The 11,131-nt window shown below is 52.1% G+C and overlaps 1 protein-coding gene across 1 annotated transcript; it reads right to left on the bottom strand.

The window, feature by feature from the left end:
- Positions 1-6,158: 6,158 nt before the first annotated feature.
- Positions 6,159-8,153, bottom strand: LOC309341273 (hemoglobin subunit beta-1-like). The gene is made up of 3 exons (XM_081860856.1): positions 7,994-8,153; positions 7,419-7,641; positions 6,159-6,413 (listed from the first exon to the last, which is right to left on the bottom strand). The coding sequence occupies exons 1-3, from the start codon at positions 8,083-8,085 to the stop codon at positions 6,285-6,287; spliced, it is 444 nt and encodes a 147-aa protein (XP_081716982.1). The 5' UTR covers positions 8,086-8,153; the 3' UTR covers positions 6,159-6,284.
- Positions 8,154-11,131: the final 2,978 nt, after the last annotated feature.

Here is an 11,131-nt window from a genome sequence, read left to right as displayed (position 1 = left end):
CACATTGGGGGGCCAGGGACCTTGTGTGGGTCACGTGATTCACACAGGAGTGCGACCCCAGAAGATGGGGTCCCACTTTCCCCTATGTGGCATTTGACAGTGTGCCATGGGCTGGCTGAAAGGAGCCTGGTAGCCCCTGTGCCCAAGGTCCACGGAAAGGTCGTCTTCTGCTGCTGTGAATGTAATATCTTATTCTGAAATATTCTTTTGAGTTTGGGGTGGGTGGCTTAGCCAGTAGGATGCTGGAGTGAGTCCCTTCTCATTCCTGGACCCAGCGAGGGTTGAAATCCTTTGCTGAAGGAGCCAGGCAGCTTTCTGGGCCAGCGAATGGCCTGAGGGCGCAAGGAAGGCGCTTGCTCTGCGCCCAAGGACACCTGGCTGGCAGTCAGAAGGACAAAAGCCACAGGGGGAGCGGCTGCTTCCAAGCCTGGGACTGGGGGAGAACCTCGCCTCTGCTTCGTCTGGGAGACAGGGATGTCCATCCCGGCTCACAACCCCCCCCCAAAAAAATAAATTAACGGACGAGTGCGGGTCGTGCCCATTCTATACCCTCGGAAGATTAGGGGAGACCTGCCCCATACCCCCATAGACCTCCGCCTGGGACCCCCAAAGGGTGACTTGCCGGGTTCGCTGCCCCCCTGGCGTTTTATTTTGCATCGCGTTGTTTTACATTCCAATGAACGTGGTAAACTCCTTTGATGTTACTATGGGTGTGAAATATGTAGGCGGGGTGTTTATTGGGTTGTATTTGTTTTTATTTGATTACGTGTTTTGTGTTTTTATATCATAATTCCATCCTGTGAACCTCCAAATTTAATAAACAAATAAATGGATAAATCGAAATGAATGCCCCCCCCCCTCTGAATGCCGATTAAGAGGCAGCTCCGTCCCCGACACCCATCTGGAAAGAGGCAGGGAGGGGCATTGTGGGGGGAGAGTGGCCCTTGGGGGTCTCCCTGGGTGGCCATGTTGGTACCCCCACCCCTTATTCAGAGGGATGGAATCCAGAGCAGGGGAAGGGTCCGCAACACCCTCTGAGTCTTTCGCCCCCAATTTCTCCACAGTAGGAAGAACAGAGAGGGCAAGAGATCCTGATTTCTGTTGCAGGAGAAAAGCATCTCTTTGGAAAGACGCTGATTTCTGCTTTGCTTGAACGGGGCAAGAAGGGGAGGGAATGTTTTAAGTTATGGGGCTTTTTCGGGATCTGCGTCATCTCCCTTCCCCTGAAGCAAGGAATGCAAAGATTTCGGGAAGAGCGGACTTTAAATTTGCCTCTTTGCGATGGATTAGTTTTAGAAGTCAGGACTTTGCCTGAAAGAAGATGGAGAGCAACAACCTTGAGGGACTTTTGAGGGATTTTGACACACCTCCCCTTGGGACTTCCTCATGAGAAATAAAAGCAGTAAAGAAGAAAAGAGGGGTGGCCCCTGGTAGAGACACATGCCTGACTGGCATGTTCCCTCCTTCCTGGTCGATCGTTCCAGAGCTTCAAAAACTTTCTTCAGCCCAAACATCACAGTGACCGATGCCAACTGACAATCGGCACACTTAGGGCTTTGCAGAGTCTTCGCAGCTTGTGTAACAGAGCTCAGCAACTCAGCATTTTGGCTAATCTACTTTATTTACATATAAACAGACAGGGAGCACTGCAACATGGCTCCCTCTCTCTCTAGCATCAGACAGCAAAGAGAAAAAGAACAATAGTCCCACTTCAAAGAACACAGTAACACAAACATCCTGTCTCCGTCACTTCCCACTCTGTGGAGTCAAAACATACACCGTCATGTGATAGACAAAAATCCCATGACTGCAATCATGGAGCAGGAATTCTAACAGTCCACACTAGTGAGGCTGAGTTGTTGGTTACTGGGGCCAGAGGTCAAACAGCCATGTTCAAGGCAAAATAAAACCTAAAGTAGGTATTCAAAGCAACGTAATTAAAAGGGAACTAAAATATTGCTACGTGCCACCCCAGTCTCCAAGCGGTGCTTGACTCCAAGGGTTTCTGCTCTGCTGTGTTTTATTGACCTCCCTTAGGAATGTTTCATTAAAGATAATTGTTTAAGATCATTGTTTTGCTAAATGTCCTCTGTGTACTTGCCATTCCTTTGCAATGTCTTATTCTAAAATATTGTTTTGAGTTTCGGGTGGGTGGCTTAGCCCGTGTGATGCTGGAGAGAGTCCCTTCTAATTCCCATGTTTCCTGTGTGGGTATGATTAGTTTATTACAAGTTCAGCCATTATTTATCAAAGGAATCTTCTGTGCATGGTTTGTAAGCCAAACCAGGGAGGCTTGAAAACCCCAAGTTTATGGAGGTGGAATAAAAGTGGACGAAAGTGTGTAAAAAAAAATTATGGTAATCCTTTGCTGGAGGAGCCAGGCAGCTTTCTGGGCCAGCGAATGGCCTGAGGGCGAAAGGAAGGTGCTTGCTCTGCGCCCGAGGACACCTGGCTGGCAGTCAGAAGGACAAAAGCCACAGAGGGAGCGGCTGCTTCCAAGCCTGGGACTGGGGGGGGGGGACCAAGACCTTGTCGGGTGCAGTGCTATGAGCCCCTCCAGCCTATGCTCAGCTTGTATATATATATGGAAATAAAAGCAGATTTTTAAAAGGGACCCCAGTCTCCTCTGACCTTCATTCCAAGGAATATGAATTCTTGGTAAGCACCTGAAACTCATGGTGTTCTACACATTTTGGAGATTGGGGTGGCGGTTAGCAATATTTTAAGGTAAAGGGACCCCTGACCATTAGGTCCAGTCGTGGCCGACTCTGGGGTTGCAGTGCTCATCTCACTTTATTGGACGAGGGAGCCGGCGTACAGCCTCCGGGTCATGTGGCCAGCAGGGCCAAGCTGCTTCTGGCAAACCAAAGCAGCGCACGGAAACGCTGTTTAACTTCCCGTCGGAGTGGTACCTATTTATCTACTTGCACTAGTGTGAACTGCTAGGTGGGCAGGAGCAGGGACCGAGCAACGGGAGCTCACCCCATCGCGGGGATTCGAACTGCCAACTTTCTGATCTGCAAGTCCTAGGCTCTGTGGTTTAACCCACGGCGCCACCTGCGTCCCTTAGCAATATTTTAGTTCCCTCTAAATTATGTTGCTTTGAATGCCTCCCTTAGATTTTATTTTGCCAATTATTTTCATCGATTTCCCATAATTTTTAACAAGTTGTCACCAAATGAATACAAATTCAATACAGATTTAAAAGCTGCCTTCTCTCCCACCCCCAAATGCCCCCTCTGTTTTCTTCCTTCACTTCACGTCCACTTTCCTCCAGGCAGCGGTGATGAGCTGCTTCTCTTCGGCCGTCCAGTGCACCATGATGGATGCCTGTGGGCTGGGACAGAGTTACCAGACGTCCCCGTTTCCCGGGGACAGTCCCCGGGTTTGCAAATAAGTCCCCGGACAAATTCCATCCCCAGAATGTCCCCGGATTTCATCTAATGTCCCTGGGAAACGCAGCAGCGGCAGTCTCAGCAACCCAGAGCAGTTGGCTCTTGCTGGCTTCAGGAGCTGCTGGGAAGTCCCCATATGATGTGGTGCAGGGGCTCTCAGATGCAGCTTCCGGGCTGCCTCCACCTTCCCTGACCCCAGCAACTCAGCTGTGAAGGGAGGCTTCATGCTGCCTATCGGAGCAGCCTCCCATCTCCTACTTGCATGCAAGCAAGAGCGGGGCAGGGATCTCTCAAGTGTTTCCCAACCTTGGGCCTCCAGCTGTTTTCGGACTACAATTCCCATCATCCCTGACCACTGGTCTTGCTAGCTAAGGTTGATGGGAGTTGTAGTCCAAAAACAACTGGAGGCCCAAGGTTGGGAAACACTGCTCTAGAAGACATCAGGCCCCAGCTGCTCTCTTTATCATCTCCTCGCAAGCAGCAGGACCAGGACCGAGCACACAGCCCAGGAGACTCCCCAGAAGCTCACAGTCTGAGAGCCATTTTGCAGGGGCAAAACACACCCCACAGATCTCTTTTAAAAAAAATATTGAGTTTTCATATTTAATCACATCTCATTGCACAAATCTATAACATAAAGCATTGCTCAAACAGAGCACCAACTTCCTTCCCTCCCTCTTTCTGACTTCCAAACAACTTTTACTAAATTCTCGCATTTCTATAACCACTTTTTTACCTTAAAACTTCTTCTTTTTTATAAAAAATATCTCCTTATATGTAAATCGGTTCCTTATTTTCACATTACAAAGCATTTCAATTCAAACCTATGAACATTTTCAAATGTCTACAATTTTCTTTCATATAGAGTATAAATTTGCTCCAGTCCTTCTGAAACAGTTCGTCTCACTGATTCCAGATCTTCCCCATCAGCTTTGCCATCTCCACATATTCTACCATCTTTATCTGCCAGTCTTCCAATGCAGGAAGTTCCTGTTGCTTCCATTTCTGGGCCAGGAGTATTCTTGCAGCCGTTGTGATGTACATAAACAAATTTACATCTTTTTTCTGAATTCCCTCTCCAATTAACCCTAACAAAAATGCTTCTGCTTTTTTTATTAAAATTGTATTTAAAAACCTTTTTCAACTCGTGGTATATTATATCCCAGACTGCTTTCACCTTGGTACAAGTCCACCACATATGAAGGAAATTCCCCTCTTTCTCCTTGCATTTCCAACAATTCTTATCTTGGTTTCTATACATTTCAGCTAATTTAGTCGGTGTAATGTACCAGGTATAATGTATATCATCTTCATTAGGTTCTCTTTAAGTGACACAAATGCTGTAAATTTAATGGGTTTTGTCCACAATTTTTCCCACCTTTCAAAATCAATAATAATAATAATTTATTTATACCGCGCCCATCTGGCTGAGTTTCCCCAGCCACTCTGGGCAGCTCCCAATCAAGTGTTAAAAATAGTACAGCGTTAAATATTAAAAACTTCCCTGAACAGGGCTGCCTTCAGATGTCTTTTAAAGAAAAGATAGCTTATTATTTCCTTCACTTCTGAAGGGAGGGCGTTCTACAGGGTGGGTGCCACCACCGAGAAGGCCCTCTGTCTGGTTCCCTGTAACCTCACTTCTCGCAATGAAGGTACCGCCAGAAGGCCCTCTGATCTGGACCTCAGTGTCCGGGCTGAACGATGGGGGTGGAGATGCTCCTTCAGGTATACTGGACCGAGGCCTTTAGGGCTTTAAAGGTCAGCACCAACACTTTGAATTGTGCTCGGAAACGTACTGGGAGCCAATGCAGATCTCTCAGGACCGGTGTTATGTGGTCCCGGCGGCCACTCCCAGTCACCAGTCTATTATGTCCCAAAAACACACCCCACAGATCTCATGTGGCATTTAGACCCATTGCACAGATGAAGGAGCAATGGGAGACACAAGGGAAATGTCCGGGATGACTCAAACCCAGAGCTTCCCTCAATGAGCCTCCAAAAAGGGGGTGTCTATGATTGGCAGGACGCCGGGGGAAGAGGGGCTGGAGTCTGGCTTGAAAGTGGGGGGCAGTGATTTGTGGGGAAGTGGGCCAGTCGGGAGGCAAGCGTCGGAGGCAGGGGACGCTTCAGAGCTGGAGGAAGAGGAGGAAGAGGCAGGGAAGGGCCAGGGGCTTCCCCACCTTCTCCTGAACCTCCGTCTCCCAGAACCAGGAGGGGACTGAAGAGGGAAGAGCAAAACAATGATTATTGGGGGGTAATTATCCTTGCAATTTTCACCTAGAGACAGGAGGGAAAGGGCTTCCCTTGCAGGTCGTCTCAATACCTGGCTCTCGTCCTGGCATGGATTGTGGGAGGCAGGGAGGCCCTGAGTGCAAAAGCACTCTGCCTGCCAAAGAACCTCCTGTGCCACCATTAAGAAGCAGATGTTCTCTTGTTAATTAGAGCTTAATTGGACTAAAGTACAGGTGCATGCTAGAAAAGACGAGATCATAAACTGCAAAACAGAACCAGCGGCAAGGTTGTTAAGGTTGGAACTTGAACCATTGGAAATTAATAACAATGATTAAACAAAAGGAATAAGAAGAGGGAAGATTGCCCTGAACCCCCCCCCCCACTGGTGCTCAATGGTTCCTCTTGAGTGACAGAGGACAGAGAAGCCCCCCCCCCTTTCCTAGCCCACCGCCAGCCAGCTAACAGGAGGCGTCTTCACTCCCACTCCCGTCCCCTCCCTCCATCCCAGAGAAGGAGACACAGGAAACCAGGTCAGATTGCAGAGGAAGGATTTATTAGAGGGTCAAGCGTCACATGGGGGCAGGAAGGGGTGTCCCCCACCCCACCCGGTGGGTGGCGAGACCAGCAGGAGGCGGCCGCTTCTCCCTGGGGGGTGTCTCAGTGGTACCGGAGGGCCAGCGCATGAGCCACCACCTTGACCAGCTTGTGGAAGGCATGGTGGTAAGCAGGGGTGAATTCCTTCCCAAAGCGCGCGGCCAGCATGGTGATGAGGACCTCGCCCAGGAGCTGGAAGAGAAAAGAGGGGGTGACTCCTTCTGCCAGGGGACCCGTGTGTGGGTCGCCCTCTCCCCACAACCCCCACCCCATGCAGCCACAGCTGGCAGCTGTGGGGTCAAGCCCAAAGGCCAGCTGGGATGGATGAAGGGGTTTGGGATCCCCTGGAAGGAGGCCGGTCCAGGAGGCAACAGACAGAACCCCACACCGTCCCAGGCTGGCACTGCCATGCCAGGAGAGGTTTGGTGCCAAGAAGCAAACTGGCCCCTGCCTGGGACCTCCTGGGCTCGGCCTCTGCTAGCCGGACAGATCCTTGCTTGACCAGGGACAAGTCAGAAGGAGGAAGGGCAAAGGCCCACAGGCTCCATTTGAAGGGCCAGAAGGCAAGAGAGTCCACCGAGTTGCCCTTCTTTCCGAGGTAAAGGGGTCGGCTTGCTCAGAGCATGGCTGAAGGTGCCCACGGATGAGGGGAGCTCATTCTGACTCGCCAGGAGATGACGAGGATTGTGAAAGATAGCCAGGAACTCTCCCCTACTTGGGTAGGTGGGTTTAGTTAAAATTCATTGATTTATATCTCTATATTGCTGCTCCATAAAAAACGCATCACATAAAAATAATACGGTAAAATCACAAAAAGTTCAAAACAAGTTAAAAGCATGAGAAAAGAGAAGGCTGGAACTTGTTTTCTGGTGTGCAAGAGGGCAGGATCCGAACCAATGGATTTAAACAACAAGAAAGGAGATTCCCATTAGATATTAAGAGGAACTTTCTGAAGAGTAGGAGCTTTTAGGGACTCCCTTGGAAGACTCTGCCTCCCTGGAGGTTGTTAAGCAGAGGGTGAGGAGCCGTCTGTCATGAGATTCCCTCAGGGGGTTGGACTAGATGTCCCTCGGGGTCCCTTCCAACAGAACAGTTCTATGATTTGTGTGTGGGGATTGTGACCCTGCAGAGGGGACCTCAGGCACCCATCCCCCCGCCCTCCCCCAGGCAGCCCTTGGGGCAGGCAGGCAGGCTCACCCCGAAGTTGACGGGGTCCACGTGGAGCTTGTCGCAGTGCAGCTCGCTCAGTTTGGCAAAGGTCTCCTTGATCTTGTCGAGGTTCTTGATGGCCTCTCCGAAGGAGGCCAGGACCTTGTGGCCGTGCTGCTTGACTTTGGCGTTGGCACAGATGGCGGCAGGGCTGGAGAGGTCCCCAAAGTGAGTGAATAATCTCTGGGTCCAGGGGAAGACGATCAGCAAGCTGGAGAGAAGGAAGGAGAAAGAAGAAGAGGAGGAGGAGTTTGGATTTGATATCCCGCTTTATCACTACCCGAAGGAGTCTCAAAGCGGCTCACATTCTCCTTTCCCTTCCTCCCCACAACAAACACACTGTGAGGTGAGTGGGGCTGAGAGACTCAGAGAAGTGTGACTGGCCCAAGGTCACCCAGCAGCTGCATGTGGAGGAGCAGGGAAGCGAACCCGGTTCCCCAGATTACGAGTCCACCACTCTTAACCACTACACCACACCAGGAGAGGCACGGATGGTCATTCTCCAGGTGGATAGAGGAGAGCCTGCCCAGCCTGCCCAGAGAGGCAGCCACCCCTGGCCTTACCAGGCAAGGGTCTCCCCACCCAAGGCGGCCACGTCCACTTTGCTCCAGCAAGTGTTGATGAGCTGCTTCTCTTCGGCGGTCCAGTGCACCATGATGGCTGGCTGTGAGCTTCTCTCGGCTGCTGGAGAAAACCTTCTGGGCTGAGCTGGAGCTCCATCCAGGGCTGGAGCCTTTTATACCCTGGGCCAAAGCTCCTCCTCCTCCTCCTCTGGGGCCCAGCTTGGTGGGGCTGAGGAGCAGGAGGGGGGAAGAGGCTGGCCGTGGGGTGTGGCGCCCTGGGCAGAGCAGGAGGCCCCAGATAGCTGCTTCTCTCTAGAAGACATCAGGCCCCATCAGCTGCTCTCTTTATCATCTCCTCGCAAGCAGCAGGACCAGGACTGAGCACACAGCCCAGGAGACTCCCCGAAGCTCCGAGAGCCATTTTGCAGGGGCAAAACACACCCCACAGATCTCGTGTGGCATTTAGACCCATTGCACAGATGAAGGCGCAATGGGAGCCACAAGAGAAATGTCCGCGATGACTCAAACCCAGAGCTTCCCTCAATGAGCCTCCAAAAAGGGGGTGTCTACGATTGGCAGGACGCTGGGGGAAGAGGGGCTGGAGTCTGGCTTGAAAGAGGGGGGCAGTGATCTGTGGGGAAGTGGGCCAGTCGGGAGGCAAGCGTCGGAGGCAGGGGATGCTTCAGAGCTGGAGGAAGAGGCAGGGAAGGGCCAGGGGCTTCCCCACCTTCTCCTGAACCTCCGTCTCCCAGAACCAGGAGGGGACTGAAGAGGGAAGGGCAGAGGGAGCTTCCGTGCAGGCGCAGTCTCTGGCTGTGAGGAGCGTAAACGGAGGGAGGGAGAGTCGCCCCTGTTGTTGCAGCTGCTCATGGAGTGCAGACCTGGGAACAGCTGCATCCTAGCGAGTCTTATATTGGGCAAGAAAGAGCTAGCTCTCTCCCATGTGCCTTCCTTGGGCTGGGAAGAGCCCCTGAACCAGCCATGTCAGCTCCATGGGAGGAAACAGAGCTGGGAGTGGATGGCTTTCAAGCACCGAGAGACTAGACTCCAGAGCTGGAGAAGAAGGTCTGTGAATGTTCACAGTTAGCTCTCTGCCGTGTGTCTCTCGTTGTGCAGCCCTTGGAGCTTCATGGAGAGGCTGGTGCAGGGAGAGTATTTATTTATGATCCACCCTTCCCGGCAAGGTCCCAGGAGGGGCTGCAAGCTCAAAGCGCCTTCTCGGTAGTGGGTCCCGCCCTGTGGAACACCCTCCCACCAGATGTCAAGGAAATAAACAACTGTCCGACTTTTAGAAGACATCTGAAGGCAGCCCTCTTTAGGGAAGTTTTGAATGTTTGGGGTTTTATTGCTTTATTATTCTTAATATTCTGTTGGGAGCCACCCAGAGTGGCTGGGGAAACCCAGCCAGGTGGGCGAGATATAAATAACTGCTACTACTACTACTACTACTACTACTAATAATAATAATAATAATAGTAATAATAAACAAGAGTTTAAAGTAACTTGCCACATTTGTCTCTGTGGCCATGCGATGCCTCCAGCTGCAGAGGCAGTCTACCTGTCTCCTTCCCTGGGGAACCAGGGTGGGGAGAGGGCTGCAGAAGAGGCACCTGGTTGGCCAGACAGGATGAGGCCCTTCTGAGGTGGCCAGCATGCCCACATTGGCCACAGGATGGGCCAGAATTCTCCCAAGGGAAACCAGCCCCCAGAACCTGAGCCCAAGAGGCCCTTTCCCCCCTCCTCAGAAGGATCTTTGCCTCCAACTGAGGAGCCACAGCAGAGCCCTCCTGGCAGGAGCCATTGGCAGCCCCCTCTTCCTCCACGAATTTGTCCGATCTTCTTTCAGAGCCATCCAAGTTGGTGGCCATCTCTGCCTCTTGTGGCAGGGAGTTCCACAGATTAACTCCGTGCTGCATGAAGAAGGACTTTGTAATCCACCCTGAATCTCTTCCTGACATGTCAGAAGTTCTAGTGTTAGGAGAGAGGGAGGAAAGTTTCTCCCTTCCACTTTCTCCAGGCCAGGCGTCGGTTTATAAACCTCTGTCGTTTCGCCTTTTACTCTCCCCTTTTCTCTAAACTAAAACGGCCCCCAAACGCCAGTCTTTCCCCACAGGGCAGCTGCCCCCTCCCCTGGATCATTTTAGAGTGCCCTCCTTCCCCTTTTCTGCCAGGGGGCTCAGGAGAGTCTCCCCTCCCCTGGGCCACCCAGAGACTTCTGGGCCCCTGAGCATCCAGCTGGTCCTCTCTGACCAGGCCCCACGGAGCCCCCCCCCCGGGCCCCCCTGGGCAGAGCCCTCTGCTGCCTCTCCCCACAGATACCAGCCTTCCCCCTTCTTGGCGTCCAAGATCTCCGAGGTCCGCTGGGGGCAAGTGCCGGCAGCTGCTTGAAAAAGGGAGGCTGGTTGAGACAGAAGTTTCCCAGACTTGTGCAGCAACTGAACTGGACTTGGGGGGGTCCCAAGGTGGGGGAGCCCTGCTGCTGCCCCCAGGGCCTGGGGGGGCATCTCTGGCCATGTTCCCAGAAGCCACCAGGGCCAGTGAGGTGTAGTGGTTAAGAGCGGTGGACTCGTAATCTGGGGAACCGGGTTCAAGTCTCCGCTCCTCCACATGCAGCTGCTGGGTGACTTTGGGCCAGTCACACTTCTCTGAAGTCTCTCAGCCCCACTCACCTCACAGAGGAAGGGAAAGGGGAATGCTAGCCGCTTTGAGACTCCTTAGGGTAGTGATAAAGCGGGATGTCAAATCCAAACCCTTCTCTGCCTCCACAGTCAGAGGCAGCGCTGCTTCTGAATGCCAGGTGCTGGAATTGCAGGAGGAGAGACTCGCTCTGGGGCCCGGATCCTGCGTTTGCGCTTCCCCTTGGGGAGAACAGGAGGCTGGACTCATTGGGCCCCCTTTGGCCTGATCCAGCCTGCTCTTCTTACATTGAGAAAGAGAGAGAGGTTACAGGTAAGGTAGTCGAAACAAAATAAAAAAATTCCTTCCAGTAGCATCTTGCAGTGTTGGTCTCTAAGGTGCCACTGGAAGGAATTTTTAAATTTTGTTTTGAGAGAGAGGTTGTCTGTTTGTCTGGACTCTTTAGGATGGGGCGGGTCCGGCTTGAGGAGCGCATGAGGGCCCCCAGCCCCCCCCCCATGT

This window comes from Podarcis erhardii, assembly GCF_964252035.2.
Source record: "Podarcis erhardii genome assembly, chromosome: 4".
In the NCBI taxonomy this organism is placed as follows: Eukaryota; Metazoa; Chordata; class Lepidosauria; order Squamata; family Lacertidae; genus Podarcis; species Podarcis erhardii.
This window is presented reverse-complemented; position numbering and strand designations above follow the sequence as displayed.